The sequence below is a fragment of the Neovison vison genome, chromosome 2, assembly GCF_020171115.1.
Source record: "Neovison vison isolate M4711 chromosome 2, ASM_NN_V1, whole genome shotgun sequence".
Lineage (NCBI taxonomy): Eukaryota > Metazoa > Chordata > Mammalia > Carnivora > Mustelidae > Neogale > Neogale vison.
In genome coordinates, this window is record NC_058092.1 from 87,416,435 (window position 1) to 87,433,304 (window position 16,870).

Genomic DNA, 16,870 nt, shown 5'->3' on the forward strand with positions numbered 1-16,870 from the left:
ATTCCAACAACAATCAAGAACAAATATCAGAGAAGCTGTAAGTTGTAAACTCAGGAAACTCTGGAAGATGTCATGGTCCTTGTACTTCATCTATAATGAGAAGCAAATGGTGCCGGTGCTCCTTTTAATCTCCCTTTTCAGATAATTCATGGAAGCTTCCTATGCTGCCTTTTATTTCTGAAGCACTGGATTCATTATTATTCCTTTCTTTTTCATTCTCTCATCCCTTCTAGCATTTATGCTTGAATATCAAGTTAGGATAGAAAGATGTACTTAAAATTGTCTACTATTAGAATCAGATAGCATCTTAAAGATTATTGTGTTACAATGTTTCTTAAAGAAGAAAAAATTCAGAGATTATAGAATGGAGTTAGGAACAGTTTACCAGAGTAAGTGGTACCATTAAAGGTTTAAACTAAGTAACAGTGTGGGGTTTAAATATCTAGACACAGGTCCTATAGTTTCCGTTAGAATTCACCTCGCATTGGACACAAATTTCAGATATGTCAGAAAATTAAGTCTTGTCACTAGGATAAATTTAGCTTTTAGATAAAGGAGCATGGGTCACCCAATTATAATATTAAAATATCTTTAACAGCAGTGCAAACACTGATTATTAAAGATGGCAGCATTAATATTGGTGTTCACTTGCCAAGTGTTTGGCTAACTAGTGAGGAGCTTATCATGACAGGGCAAGGTGTCAGTTGCTCTCTGGAATGAGGGAAACAGGAAAGGTGAATAGGGTTTGATGTTCATTTAGCATTCTCCCTCAAGTGTCAGCTTAATAAAAGCAGACTCCAGCCTTGTTTGTACTTCCAATCGTCTTCTTGTAAGAATCACTGAAAAGAGCCATGACCTTATCTACTGTAGAGTTAGTCTGAATGATCTCAACTATAACAAGTTACCTCTTTGGCAAGAAAAAGGTAACTCAAAAGAGAAAAGAGCTAATGTAAAAGATGAGTGCCTGACAGTCCCCTGGGTTTTGATAGAGGCCTCTTTGTCAGGGTCGGTGATAAATAAAGAAAGCTTTATGTGCATCTCGGGTGCTCTCTTTTAGGGTATCTACAACTGTCATTGAAAAGAGGATCAAAGTAAAACCAGTTAGACCTCAGGGGAGAAGGAAATATTTAGAAAATTTTTGGATACCAATGAAAAAAGACTTGCCATTTCAACTTACAAGAACAACTATTCAGGTATCTGTAAAATCACAGTAATAGCAACCGTTGATGGAGCTCTAGCCATTACTTGGCAGTTCACATGTACCACTGTCTTTGAATATCACACTAACCTTATGGACGAGGTTATGTTATTCCCCGCATTTTATACATGAGGGAACTGAGACTGAAAGTCCGCCAGGAACTTGCTCAAGGTCATGCAGGGGGTAATCAGCAGAGCTGGGATTTGCAGTCTGATGTCAGTATGTTGTCCGGTCTGAAAGTTTAGCCACCACACTGCGTCACCAGTTATCTGAAATTTCCTTCTATAAACGCTAAAGGTAACCCTGAAAGCTTTTTCGGAACTGCTGTGAAGGCCAGTTCTTGGACCTGGAGGGTGCATGTCGTTTATTACTATCCAAAGCATCTCTAATCATAGTGGTTACTGATGCAGTCCTCTTTGAACCCTTTGTGTTAATTAGAAGAACGAAATGAACTATCTAGCAGTTTTTAATATTGCAGAACTCATGAAATATTTAAGAATGCTCTAAATAAGAGAATTAAAATGATAATTTTAACAATTAGATTTCAAGTCTGGATTCTTTCCTTATAATTTAATTACCAAGCTATGCTTTATAAGTATAAAGCTACTGTGAGAGTTCTCCCAAAACTCCAAGGGCTTTGTACCAGAAAAGAGAGATCCTGAAGACTGAGGTAAAAATAAAAATAAAGAAAAACATCATGCATTTCCGTTTGTTTTTCTGTTTATAAAATCCCACCTTTTAATTTAATCTTACTTTGCTTTGAAAGAATGACCCTTCCTTAGACATTGACATTAACATAAGCAATTTTTTTTTTTCAAGTCATCCATTTAGTCAATGTCACGTATAGGACTTTAGACCCAGTTTTCTTCAGCTGTCAGCACTGTCTTTTCTTCTATCCTCTGCAGATAAATGTGGACAGATATTCTATGTCCTTTTACCAAAAGTAAAAAAATTTGCTATGGAGGAGAGGCATGCAGGCAGATGGAGGGCATCATCTAAGAAGTATGGAAATAAGTAGCAGTTGGCACCCCGGAGAAGCTGTTAGCAGTAAAGGCTCAGCAAGACAAATGGATGTCCCTGTGGTGGGCTCTGCAATCCTTTATCAGGACCCAGGTAGAGAGGCAGACAAAAGACAGAATTTTGATCCTTTCAAGGGAACCGAATCAGCGAGTTGAACATTGCTAGGTCTTATGTTTTATCTTGAGTTTCTAGGCATTTCATAAAAGTACAGACTGAGGGGGAAAAAAAAAATAGAATAAGGACTCTATTAGAAGTGGTGTACAAGGTAGGGGAAAATAAAGCAGGGGAAAAATTCATTTGTTAGATCCTATTTGATTTAGAGTGGGGATACTGAAGTGATGATGAAACCCCTTACAGATTTTTTCGTCTGAGGGTATGTTTGATCTCAGAGAGTGAAATGTGGTTTAGCATGCTAATGACTTTAGTTGTGAAGAAAGGAGAAGTGTGAGGAAAGGAATGGGAGAGATGTTGACAGACCACACTGAAGGAAGCTGTGTTCTAGAGGATGTGTTAATAAAGAGGTCACTGCATAGCAGTTTTCTTCCTATTTCTTATGAAACTAGTTGGAACTGAAATAAGAAATGCATATTTTCCTTCAAGAAAGCCTCAAGGCTCCAAGAAAAACAACTATTAAAACAACAACAACAAAAACAAATGACAAGCACAAACACCCAAAGATATAAAATTTAGGTCTGTTGAACACCTCTGTTCATGTTCTGGGAATCACAAAGACGTAGAGTTGGGAAAGACTCAGTCAGAGGTCATATCCAGCCCTGCGTCTCTCCACTCAGTCACGCTTCTGTCTTTACTTGTGCTTCCACTCGGACTCTGCACGGTAAGAATTTCGCTGCTTCACAGGCAGCCCCTTCCACTGGCGGCAAGCTGAGGGGCTCCACCTGAACTTCTGTCTTTGTCATTTTCCCCTTTGGGCCCTACTTCTGCTTTAAGTACTCACACAGGAATACATCTACTCTTGTATCCATGTCACCTTTCTTCTCTAAAAAGGCAATTATCGCTTTCTCTGTGGCTCTCAAGATTTGCAGTTCTGTTTTCTCATCCATCTCCCACTCCTTAATTTGCTTAGCTGCCCTTTCACAAGAGGGATACTGCCTAAGGATCTGAGGGAGAAAAACTGTAAAACAGAACTCTGGTGTCTTCGTGCAGACTGAAAAAAGTCGGTGAGTTGAGAATAAGAAATGTAGAAAGTGTGGAGAGTTTGCGTCAGGGTATTCTCATTTCACAGGACTTAACACGGACTAACTCAGTGAAGTAGTTTATTTATGAGGAGAAGTCAACTAGATGTTTGAAACTGTAGCAAAACAAATCACTTAGGCCCTCGGGTTCCCTTTGAGGCCTCTTCCCACCCCAGCAGTCGGGCTGCCTGGGAACAGCTGGTGGCTGCTGAATGTCCTCTGCTTATTTAATTGCTCTTTTCCAGGTTCTTCCTGGTGTGGAGGCCCCAGCGTGGGGCATTTTTCAGAAGCTCAGCCTCAAGGGGCAGTTACTCTGCATCAGAGAGAAGTGCCAGAGGGGGCCCAAGCTTTCTTAGAGCCAAGGCTTCACCTCTGCATAGGCTAGCCTCTCCAGAGGCTGGTGGGCCCAGTGATAAATTGGAAGGAAAAAAAGAAAGGAAAAAGAGAGAAAAACAGGGCCAAAGAGGACAATAAAGAAATGTTTCATGATTCTAACAAAAATGAGAGGGAGTATATTCCCCTATTAAGGAGCTGTATTTAACAAAAATATCTTGGAGATTTAAAAACCTCTTTCAGCTTTTGAGACAATCAAATGTACACTGCCTATTTCAGAGACACTTGCTATAAACAGATTTAATTGCATTTAATCATTGAAATCCTTTTTTTTTTTCCTTATTTTTTTTTTCAGGTCACTTGAAACTACCCTTCTAAAGAAAGACTTCATATTTGTGTAAATCTGCACTTTTTGCCATCTGCACATCCCATAAAGAATTAGAAAACAAATTTTAAGACCTACTCTTTTTTTCTTTTGTTTTGTTTTGATGTTTACAAAATGCAGGCTCATCCCATTCATACTGTCTAAAGTGAGGACATTCAGCAAGAAAGTTAAAAGGGGCAGGATATCCTAGCTGAATCTACTAGGAAGGGCAATGTTAACCCTTTCATAGAAGGGAAGTGGAGTTTAGGGTTATGGGAAACCATCTGATTAGGGCAGAATGAACCTACTGTGGCACCAGGGCCAGGAGGGCTAAGGACTAGTAAAGGATGAGACCACGCCTCTGATCAGGATTGCAGTCAGGGGACTTTCTTCTACCTGTGGCTCTCTCATTCACCAGCTGGGGGAAATATGTTTAGTCACTTACATATTTTGGGTCATTCCTCTCAGTTGCGGCATGAGGAGGTTGGATTAGATCATTCATACTTCCAACTGAGCCCTTGAGTTCTGTAAGTTTTCTCTGGAGGAATCTTGTCTAGGAAAGGGTTAATTATGTGGGGAGGGAGCAGATGGTGGGGGGCCAATAAATGCCCTCCCTTAATTTAATATTCCATCCATGACCTGTTTTACAAACTGGATTTCCACTTCAAGTTTCACTCAACAGAGCGTGTATTACATAAGATTTAGTTTGGGGGTTGGGGGAAATGTACCACTGCCAAAAATAGTGTAAAGATAACTGGCCTGGATGGTCTCAGAAATCTTTTCCAGCATTAACATTTTATGATCTTCATCTAGGAAATACAGATGCATTCATTTTTCACCATGGGAATCATAAAGTATAAGCAATCATCTTGAATAACTAAGGTAGGGAAGTGCCATAGCCATCGTTCTTCTGTAAAGTATGCGACTTCTGTAAAACATTAAAAAAAAAAATAGCTTTTGCAAGCTGGTTTCTCCTTTCTAGTGAAGAATAACATAGTGTAAATGTCCCCTAATTTTTTTTTTTATTTTTTTTGGTCACCCAGAGGTGGATTTGGCCATATCAGAACCTTCAGAGACCATGGCAATGCTTTATGTTTTTTAGCCAATAGATTACTAATCAGGAAGTAAAGAAAATGAATTTACTTTAACCGTACAAGATAACTAGAAGTCCTAAAAGAATCATGCATAATTTTGGAAATTTGATTCTTCTCCATCAACAACAATAGGAAATAAGAAAACCAATGTCTACATACACAAAAAATAGACATATCAGAACCAAGGTACGAAGTTTGTGATATAAATCATTCATGAATATCTTAGTTTAGATTTATTTGCTGAAAGAGTTAATTCAACAACTAAATTGTCTAGAACTATCAGGTTCTTTGAACAATTGAGAAAATTTGGCTCAGTGTATAGTAGCTAATGTAAATTGATTTTATAATTGTTTGTTGATGACATATCATGTTTTCTTTACAACTAGAAGTCTTTTTTATATCCCTTCTGCCATATATACATCATGCAGGTAGGGAGGGGAATTTCAACAGTAGAGGCAGTGAGGTGACTTAAATGACCTAAGAAAGGTAAACATAAAAGTGGGTCAAAGTATGCCTCACATGTGCTCTGTCCATGCCCTACGAACCAGCTCAATCTAGCAAATTATATAATCGATTTGATTTGGCTCTACTCAGTTACACATCAATAGATTAATTAATTATTTGTAGTACCTGCAGATAAGTCTTGAAAATGGAAGGTTACTTTTCTTTTAGTATCAGACTTTTTGATCCACTGGAGTAATCCAGTGGTAAAAATAGATAAAGATAAGAAGGTAAAGAGCTCCAAATGCTAATTGTTTCTGTATCCTTTATTTGACAGCAGGGAAATGATTTTTTGAGAATACTCCTTCTGTTTGAATTTGTAACTTCTGTCTGAAAAACCAGCATTTTCATTTTTATTTGAAAGGTTGTAGAGTATTGCAAACTAAACTGTGGTTCAAACTACCAGAAAAGACTTTGTTATAACGTGGGAAGGGTTAAAAAGACATTAATTTTAGGTAAATGAAGACTATAGGAGCTAGGCTTGTGATAGGAGAGTCTTTATAAAACATTAAACAAAGAGAGATAAATCATCAAGTAAGTTTTATATTGCTTGGGTCTCTTAAAGTCTTTTTGGCAGGCTTTAAATTGCTGAGGGTTTTTTAAAATTTATATTTAAAAGAGGTTGGCTTCTCAGACCGAAGGCATTGCAAACAGTCCTAAGAATTGAATTCCAGGGAAGAGACTGCTATAGGAAAACTAGATTAGATGGAATATACTCTATAGCATACTCTGCAGGTAAAATTATGGGAATTTTACAGACATAAAAGAAGAAGCAAAATGATAAACAAACAAACAAACACCAAAACACATTTCTTAAAGAATCCTTCCAAACCTCAGGTTAATATAGTTAAGTTAGAGTTTATCAGTCTTAAGAATTGAAGGAGTCAAGTATTTCCTTTCACAGCTAATTTCTCAGACAGTACACTTATTATTATTATTATTATTTTTTGGGTGTAGCTTTAAAGTGTTCACAAAGAAATACCCATGACTAAAGTTAGCACATAAATATCGAATCCGTGAAGCTGCCCTGTAAATACAGAAGCAAAATCTCAGCCTTTGTAGTTTAGAAAATCAAGCCCACTGGTTTAAAGCACTTACTTCCCAAGATGGCCAAACCCACCGGAGTGACTTACTAAGGTATCTGGCGTCGACAGCCTCGTGGTGTTCAGTCCTACCAAGGATGGGAGAGTTTGGGACATCCAGTTTGAGATCATTGCCATGGTACTAAGCACAGCGCCAAGCTTCAGCAGTGGAGGACTCATTGCCGTGAAGCTAATGAGTTTTCATAGTGACTGCTTAAGATCCCGGAGCTGGGCTGGCAGCGGGAGGCGTGACTGCAGCTCGCCACATTTACAGCATGAAAAGAGATCAACTTTTCCAGCTCTAATCGCTGGGGAAAGCTCACAGAACCTCTTTACCCCACCCTCATGGGAAGTGCCTTGCTCTTCCTTCTCCCTCCTTTCCGGACACTTTGCTGGCTCATCAAAGGAAATATTATTGATAGGGCTTGGTTGGTAATTTGGAGAGCATAGGTTGGAGGGAGAGGGAAACTTGAGCTCTTTCTGCTCCACTGTTGTGAGTTACCATCAACAGAGTCTATTTCCTCTGGGGTTTTTGTGAGTCTAATCAGCTGCTCTTTATCCTTCATAAAAAAAAAACACCTTTGGATGGAGGTCTGCCAAAGTGCACATTTCAAACATCAAATTTAATATCTACGGATTTCGCCAGGCGTAGACAGAGTAATTTCAGGCAGAGCATGAAAACAAGTCTGCAAAGAATTTCCAAGATGATCAGATATTGAGAGTAAGATATTTTTATTTTATGTTTTTTAAACAGTAACCTAAAATTAGCATTGTTGCCTCTAAAAACAAAAAAAAAAAGTCAAAGATGAATAGCTACTGCCTCTGGAAAACATTACCTTAGGCAACTTACTTGTGAACTGACAGAAAAGGCAGCTTTAGAGGAAAGCTTCTGTTATGGAAATTTCATGTTTCCAATTTTACTTTTAAGAATGAGGGCTTCTTAAGTTGCTCAGACAAAAGACAAACTCTGTTAAATGTATTTTCACCTTGTGCAGAATGACAGACTGATAACCGGGAGTCACAAGAGAACATGTGACTTATTAAAAGAGAGCCCAGAACTTGGATTTAGGGAGCCTGAGGGTCCAGTCCTATTCTTCTCTGGTTAGTTGAGTGACTGGCCAGTGACTTAACATTTTTTGGCTTTCATTGTTTTCAGGTTTGGACTCCACGCTCTCTAAGTCCCCTTTCAGCTTTAAGACTCAATGATCTGTTTATTAGAGTTGGATTGGCAAATGTGTATTTTGAATTTGGGGCTTATGGATAGAATTATTATATTCTTTTTACAAATACTATGAATTGCTCATATCCAAATCTCAGGTCCCGAATGGAATAAATCCGAGGTGGTTGTCTTGTACAATATATGTGTTCTAAAATTAAAAAAAAAAATATGGAGAGAAGACATGAAGGGAAATATGGCTGAATGAAAATTAAATGAAAAGGAACCTGTTATAAGAAAGAAACATACTATTTTGATTCCTTAGGAGAATTCTGGAATTGTTTGTAGCTTGAATTCTCAGCCAAAGATACATATTTTTCATAAACAGTTTTGGCAGCAGAAATAAAGGGAATGTCTTTAATAAAATGAAAGAGATACATATTTATAGAAGTGTGTATGCCCTTTATTCTCAAAAAGAGTTTTAAGTTGAATACTGAGAGACTCCTTAAATCTTCCTTCTATTACCTAAGAATTTAGGCTTTTTATTTTCCCCTTCAAAATACATCCAAATGATTTTAGTTGACTCATTTTTTTTTAAACCACAGGCCTGGAAAGCCTGTGGTTATTATATATTATATGTATATTATTATATAATATGAGAAATCAATAAGGATAAAAGCACAATAGTTCATATATTAAAGTTAGCCTTGCATAAGAGTATTCAGAGAAAGGACTGTGCAGTTTTACACGTATTACGATGTGGCAATAACAAAAAGCAAAGTGAATTTATAAATCTAATTATTTGAAAACTACACCTGGAATTTTTTACCTGATTTAGGAGGGGAAGTATCTTTTCAAGAGCAGAATTTCCAGATTGAAATCTAATATACATGCAATGGCTAGGTAATTTAAGATGCAACATGGAGATAGTAATTCTAGTTATTAATAAACTATCAGTCAGCAAAATAATAGCATCTTTAGAAGAATATAGGATAGATTGTCAGGGGAGACAATACTCTTATTTAAAAATTAAAAAAAAAAAAAAAAAAAAAAAAGGAGAGGGAGCTCCTGAGTGGCTTATTTGGTTAAGTGTCTGACTCTTGATTTTGGCTCAGGTCATGATCTCAGAGTTGTGGAATCGAGCCCTTCATTGGGCACAGAGTCTGCTTGTCCCTCTCCCTATCCTCTTTCTTCTCCTCTCTCTCTCTCTCTATCAAAAGAATAAAGAAATAAATGTTAAAAAAAAAGAAAAATGCATACTTAAACAAAAAGAAGAAAACCAACACAAATGTAATGCTTCTAGTAACTCCAGAAATAATTCTAGTAATTCTAGAGATGCAAATAACTAAAGAATGGAAAGAGACAGTAGTCAAAGTGTATAATTCAGTGGAGTTTATCAACAACATCAAATCTATCATGTGTTGTTTTAAGAATAGGTTTAAATGGCACACATTGAAATAAAAAAGCTTATATTATAATGACTATTAGCTGTGGGAAATAAAAACAGCTACTATTTGTAAAGAGCTAAATAATTTTCTGTGCTCTCCTAATCTAGTGAAGTGATTATCATTATAATTTCCATTTTAGAAGTTGAGTTCTAGTTTGCAGACGAGGGAGGTTATGATTTTATGTAGAAGTAACAACCTGTTTTCGGGACAAGAAACCCCGTGGTTCCAGAAGTTCCAGAAGAATAGTGTGAATGGTGGTGATGGAGTAAGTAGCAAGAGATGAAGTTGAAAATGCTAGCAGTGACCAGCTCCCAGACCTTCAGGATCACCTAAAGATGTCAGGAAATTATCTTGTCTGTAATTCAAGAATTTAGAGCAAAGCAGTGAAGTCATTAGTTATTGAGATTTGCATCTCAAATTATTATTACTTTGGCATTTTTATGATACAAGGTAGACAGATGGGTATTGCAGGAACAGCAAAGCAAATCCAAGACAGGCAGATCACTTAAGGCCATGGTCTCCTAGTTCAGGCAAGAGTGGATGAGGTCCAGAAATAAGAAACTCCATGAACTTCAAAAAGATGGATTCTATGAAGATTTGAGGTAGAATTGATAGCACTCATTGACTGAATACATGTAAGAAGTGAGGGAGAGGAAGTTACCCCGGGGGAATTTCAGATTTGGGGTTTGGGTGGTGAATATTCATCAGGATGAGAAATACAAGTGGAAGTATGATGTAAGAAGAAGATAAAGTTCGTTGTCACATACCAGATACGAGTCTTCTATGGTGGAGAAAATCCCTGAATAGTAATTTACCAAAAATACAGAGTTCACAAAAGAGTTAATTTCACTAGACCACAAGGGCCTAGTAAAAATAGTATGTCCTACATAGAAGACAAAAATGGTTAATTTAGGCACACAGTATCTTAAACTACCAATGATTTTATTTAGACTTTAAGATAATATCTAGATTTAATTACATGATTACCTATACATTTCTCTTGAAAAATAATTTTAAAAGTTCCATCGCAAGTAAATAGTGAAAATATTACTATATCTAACAGATTTCTGTTAGTAATCTAACAGAAAACATGACCTGACTACACACTTATTTACTTATTTATTTATTTAGAATCTTAATGTAGGTCAATAACTGTAGAACCTGTAACAGTGCATTATTGCTTATGACCTGCTGAAAGATATTGATTAATGTATATATTCATTAGATTTTTTTATGGTAGCCTGTTTTTTATTACCTAGAAAATATTTCATGGTAAACCTATATGATAAATAATTAATAAGCAAATATTGACCAAGAAAGACTTACAGATGATCTTACGTAATATCAGCATATTCTGTCATTGGAATTTTTTCCCCTTGATTTGGAGCACAAACATTTAACAATGCTTTAATGCTCAAAACACTTTCTAGTTTGGGGCTATTTGTGTGGTAGGTATATGTGGGGGTTTGGGGAACCCAGCTTTGGCAGTAAGGAAATACATGAAAAGTAAATGGATGAAAAGACCTAATGGCCACATATAATATGATAGAAAACCAAAAAGTTTGACTTTAGGCAAAATGTGGAAGAGACTGATGTTACTTGTTCAATAATAGAAAATTTAAGAAGGAATAGGCTACTCATACTTTATTTTTATAATTGAAAAAATTTAAAGTTTGTGGATGGTTTAGGAAAGAGAGGAAAATAGCATATTAAATGTGATTGTAAAAATACAGCTGTAGGGAGTAAAGTAATCATTGATGAAGAAGGAGGAGGAAGAAGGGGAGGGGGAAAGGGGGGAATAAGAGAGGGGGAGGAGAACCGGGGAGGAGGAGAGAGTAGTAATTGAGTAGAATACTGAAATATGACTTGTACTGATTGGCTAAAAGAATGGTTAAACCAAAGTAACCTCTGGAAAAAACAGAGTGGTCTCCTTTTAGCCCCTTAAGTAGGAAAAGAGGGGAGGAGTGGCATAAAATTGAGGAAAACAGAGTGCTTGTGTTGAAATCACTTTGGTGATGCTCTATTCCCTGGAGAGTGTGGCATGTGAATGATTAGGTAAATAAACAGTTCCACTTACGAGTCTCCCGTTTTCCCATCTGTAAAATAATGGATACATGAATCAATGTGAAAGGACTGAATGAGAGCATATATTTAGAAGTGCCTGTAGCATGGCAGATGCTCCATAAGTGGTAACATTGTTTTTGGTAAGAAATGGCATGACTGAGGCAGGGTCAGAAAGTGTAGATCAGTTTAAGGAACATTAGGTACTGAAAAGGTGGGAAGTTTGTTTTTGCAAAGGGTGACGGAGTTGGGCTTGGAGTATACAAAGACATTAATACAACCCTGCTATGCAACACAATGGCACTCTGGGTCTCTAGAATTAATAGTCCAAGCCAAAGAAGAAGAAGGGACTAGTATTCTTGCTTCCTCCTTCATTGAGAAGTCAAAGTAATAACTAGAAAATTTCTGTTAGGTCACGACCATATCTAGTTACCTCACCTAAGCCCAGATATACCACCTTTTCTCCTGTTGTTATAGATGAATTGTCTGTGTTCCTAAATAAGGTGGATCCCTCACCTGTGTACTAGGTAGTACCTTTCACACTATTATGCTTAGGAATTACCTAAAAAGCTTGTTAAGACCCAGATCTTTAGGTCCCACCCTTAAGAGTCTTATTTATTGGCTCTAGCATAAGGTCAAATAATTTGCACTTCTGGCAGTCTCCCAGCCATTTTTGGACCACCCTTTGAGTAGCCTGCCCTAGATCACATTCATCTGACCCACTCAAAGACCACTGTCTTAATTCTTTCTGGCATCAAGAAATTTCCCTCTTTAATGGATCACTCCCTTATATCTCTTATTTTACATACAAACAGTGTTTTCTTTCTTTTTTTTTTTTTAAAGATTTTATTTATTTATTTGTCAGAGAGAGAGGGAGAGAGCGAGCATGGCATAGACAGACAGAGGCAGAGGGAGAAGCAGGCTCCTTGCCGAGCAAGGAGCCCGATGTGGGACTCGATTCCAGGACGCTGGGATCATGACCTGAGCCGAAGGCAGAGGCTTAACCAACTGAGCCACCCAGGTGTCCCCAAACAGTGTTTTCTTGATCCTACTTTCTACCCATTTATTTACCTACTTCTCATGTCTTTAGAGTATACTTTCTTGAAAGAGTTGTCTATACTCATCATCTTTAGTTTATTTCTTTCTAATCAGGTTTTTGTCCACACTTCTCTACTCTGCTAGTAGTACTTTTATCAAGGCTACCAATGATCCCACATTGCTAAATGATCCCACATCTTGCAGTCAAGTCTCAGACCTCAACTTCCTTGACCTACGAGCAGCATTCATTAGACTTTTACTTTCTCCTCCTTGGAGTAATTTCTTCTGCTTGGCTTCAAGGATATCACACTCACTCACCTAGTTTTCCTTCTACTTTCTGACCTCTCTGTCTAAGTCTCTTTGTTGAATCTTCCTCATCTATATGCTAATGACTCCCAAATTCATTTCTTCCTAGCAGACCTCTCCTATCAATTCAGACCTGTATATCCAATTATCTACTTGACATCTCCACTGGGATGTTTAATAGACATCTTAAATTAAACATGTTAAAAAATGAGCTCCTTCCCATCTCTAGCAGACAAAACTAAAAAAAAAAAAAAAAAAAAAAAAGGAAAAGAAAAGAAAGGAAGAAAAGAAAAAAACAAACATATATGCAGACATTCCTCTAGTCTTCCCATTTCAAATCCATGATTTAGTTGGACAGGTCAGAAAGTTAGCTTTCAAACTTAACATTTTTTTTTTTTCTACATTCCTTTTCAATTCCATCAACATGTCTTCTAGTCTCTACTTTGAAAAATATATCCAGCGTTTTACACCATACCACACTGCTACCATGCTGCTCCAAGTCACCATCATCTCTCATTTAGTTTATTCTAAAGCCCACCAGTTGTTGACCCTGTACTACTTCAGTCCATTTTTAACTCCCTGAACCAGATTCTAGTAAACTCTGTCGGATGTTATCTCTGTGCTTAAAACTCTTGGATAGATTCCTATCTTGCTCATGGTAAAAGTCAAAAAGTTTAGTATGAGCTGTAAGGTTCTACATAATCTCATTTCCTTTTATTCTTCTGATCTCATTTCTTAGAACTCTTCCCTTTTTTTCACTGCACTGGAGCTACTATACTCTCCTGGATATTTTTCTCAGAGATACAAGATAATCTTCCAACTCAGGAACTTTGGACTTGTTCTTCTCTGGTGGAATTTTAATCTCTCAAATCCTTTTTGGTTTATTTCAAAAATTACCTTTTCATCAGGGTTTTGCTGACCATACCATCTCAGATTTCTTCTCCTTTCGACTGCTTACTTCTAATGTCTTTTGATACTTTTTTCCCCTTAGAATTTATCACAAGTTAGCATCTCAATATATTTTATTTATTCATCGTGTTTATTATTATTGATTTTTCCCACTAGAAATGAAGCTTTACGAAGGCAGGATTGTTGTCCGTTTTGTTCGTGGAGGTCAACGTTTAGGTGAGTGCCTAAATATAGAATATAGTAAGAACTAGAATATAGTAAATTCTCAATAAATATTTATTAAACAGATGACTAAATGAATATGTTACTGTTTTCTTCATAACTTGCCCTTTGTTTTAAAAGGAGATAATTTTCAGTGTGGAATTACAATAGAGCTTACTTTTTGTAAAATGAATCAGTATAAAATATGGCATTTTGCATGTGTCTTTTTATGTATATAAGAATGCTTTTTATGTGTGTAAGAAGGCTTTTTATGTCCAGATTTTAGATTTAGGATGCAAATACTTTTGGTCTAAACCGGGAAATATTGTTTCTAACTCTTGTGATGTCTTCTCTTGATAAAGGGCTCAAACCCCACTGGAACACTAAATAAATATTGCCTTTGGTTAATGAAGTTTGTCTCTAATAATGTAGGGGAGGTGGAAGAGACTGTAGGCTATGGAAAGGATGAGTTTAAACAAAATGATTTAGAGAAGCTGGGGACCTGAGTGTCCATTCACTCAACTCCCCTTCATTTGGCTCTTGACAATCAGTTAGGGACCACTTGCAGCTCCCAGAATTTAGTGCTTTGCTACTCTTGCCTTGAGGTTACAAGGTTGTCTTAAGAGTGTTCACTAATGAAAGAGTGAATTTAGAGTGAAAAACATTAGCAAAGTTCTTTAAAGGAGGGATTTCCGTCTTTTCATCTTTGCCTTCATCTGTGAAGCCGACTGATGCTCTCTAAGCCCGGGGGATCCTTGGTTGGCAGCTGTTGTTGCTACTTCAAAGGGGAAAAAATGGATGTGTGGGGGAGGAATATATTCAGGGCAAACATGTTTTTTCCCCTGACTTTCTGCTCAACACTGAGTAAGTAGGAAAATATAAATCCAGGATTAGACTAAAGGAAAGGAGAATGCAGTGTGGTGTGACAGAGAGACCCTCAGACTAAAGCAAGAGACCTAGGTTTTACATGAGCTTAGTCACTGTCTTGCTCTAGGTTCTTCAACTGGGAAATGAGGATATTAAACTGAATTTCCATGTAGCCCCTTCCATAATTAAGTGCCATTCTTAAGAACTCAGCGTTTATCCCTGTAGTCACCCAGACATCTCCTCATTCTCTGCTCTGACACTTCTAGTGATCTCTGTGGTCTCCCAGAGCCTTGATTTCCCTGTGTGTAAATTGGTGGTAATAAGAGAATCTGACTCCTTAGGAATTTGTGAGAATAAAATAAAATTCTACATATGAAACACTTACTATAGGACCGGGTAAACAAGTAGCTTTATTCTAGTGCAAAAGATATTTATATATCTTTTCTCCATCTTTGTTGGAAGAAACAAATAGATATAAAAATTATTAGTGATAAGTAGTAAAGATCATCAAACTTTGTGAATTATCAATATAGAGGCTTTAAAAAGTTTTAAAAAGTCAAAATATTTTTTGATTATAATATGGTTGGTTTATAGGGACTCACTGCTAACAGTATTCTAGAAATATTCTACAACATGCCCATCCTACAGGCAGCCTTGAGGAGATGTCTGTGGAAGTCTGCCTGCCTGGCAATGTTCTAAGAACTTCACTTATACAAACTTGTTTAATTCTCACAAAAATCTTATGAGGTTGGTGTTGTTACTAAGACTAGTTTATAGATGAGGAACTGAGGCACCGAGATGTTAAATAAGCTAGCCGAGGTCACACAGCTAATAAATGGCAAGGCCAACATTTGAACCCCAACGGTCACATACTAAGTGTGTTCTTGACTATTATGCGCACACGCATGTGCACACACACATGCGTGCACACACACACAATATTATAGCAAATGCTGATGTCAAATTTTGTCTTTTAAAAAACTAATTGATAATACTTAGGGAAAGCAGTGAAGTTTTGTCACTGGCATGTCCTTGGTAAATGAATTCTTATAGCTAAGCACAAAAAAGGAAAATAACATGTCTTTATTTACTGAGTTTCCATTTAAGTGTGACAGAACAAGGCTCTCATCAGGGAGACACCGACTCTCAGGTAAGTTCAGCCCCTGCTGCTTTTCACTGGGATCTATTTTCAGATTTTTAAAACTCACCTAAATCATCAGGGCTGACTAAAGCATTAAATTATTGCCAAAAGCTTTTCCAGAAGAAATTGTTTAGGAAGAGAAATCTCAAAGAGGTTGAAAAATTGCCTGGTGATCAGAAAGAAGGCTGATTTCAGTGGTAGCACGAAAGAATGAAATTGGATCCTCAAATGTGCAATTTTCTGAAAAGTTGTTATAAGTTGTCTCATGGAGCTTATATCTGTCATGAAATTTGAAGTGTATGTTTAGCAGGAGTCAAAAATCGGGTGGTAGTAAATAACCCCAAACATCAGAGTATGAAAGAAGATTGAGTTTGTCGCCGGCCCTCTAACAAATTCACATGAGAACAGGAGTTCTGCAGAGCTATTCTTAGGTAACAGCATTAGTTAAATTATTTGTCAGCATCGCCCCCTCATCAGTATGTATAGGCAAGGTTGTTTTCTGATTTGAAAGCTCTGGGCAGACAAACATAAACATAAATGTCTAAAGATCTGGACTTGAAACAAGTCAGGCGTGCTTTGTCACTGAAAGTGTTGTGAGTTTTGCGGTTTTAGAAAAGGGGGTCAGAAATACAGAGAAGAGAAGGTCATTAAAACAACCACCACATAGATGAAGCTGTACAAACTCATTACCTCATTCCTTTTCCTTTTTTGTTTCAATACAATTAAGAACTATTAACCTTAAAAACAGTAGGATGTAAGTAATACATTTGAAACAGCTCCCTTTGTGAATACTTATCTAAAAGGGGCTAATTGACATACATAGGGTAGGAACTTGACAATAGGTGAGTAAAGGAAAATAGTGTTGACAAAGGTTGTCTCTTGTTACTGAAATTAAAAAGATGCTATTTTTCTGCTTTGTAATTTTCTTCTCTACACATTTTCTAGCTTAACTATATAC

The 16,870-nt window shown here is 37.0% G+C and overlaps 1 protein-coding gene across 2 annotated transcripts in view; it reads right to left on the minus strand.

Annotated features, from left to right (window-relative positions):
* The window catches only part of OLFM3 (olfactomedin 3), a 195,531-nt gene that overhangs the window by 40,403 nt on the left and 138,258 nt on the right, over positions 1–16,870 (minus strand). Inside the window, exon 1 of one of the 2 annotated variants that reach the window (XM_044238781.1) lies at positions 6,837–6,977. The exons of the other annotated variant lie outside the window; for it this stretch is intronic. Within the exon in view, the coding sequence (XP_044094716.1) occupies positions 6,837–6,965 (129 nt within the window). The 5' untranslated portion in view covers positions 6,966–6,977. Of the gene's footprint in view, positions 1–6,836; positions 6,978–16,870 lie in introns of those variants that run through there. 2 annotated transcript variants of the gene reach the window in all.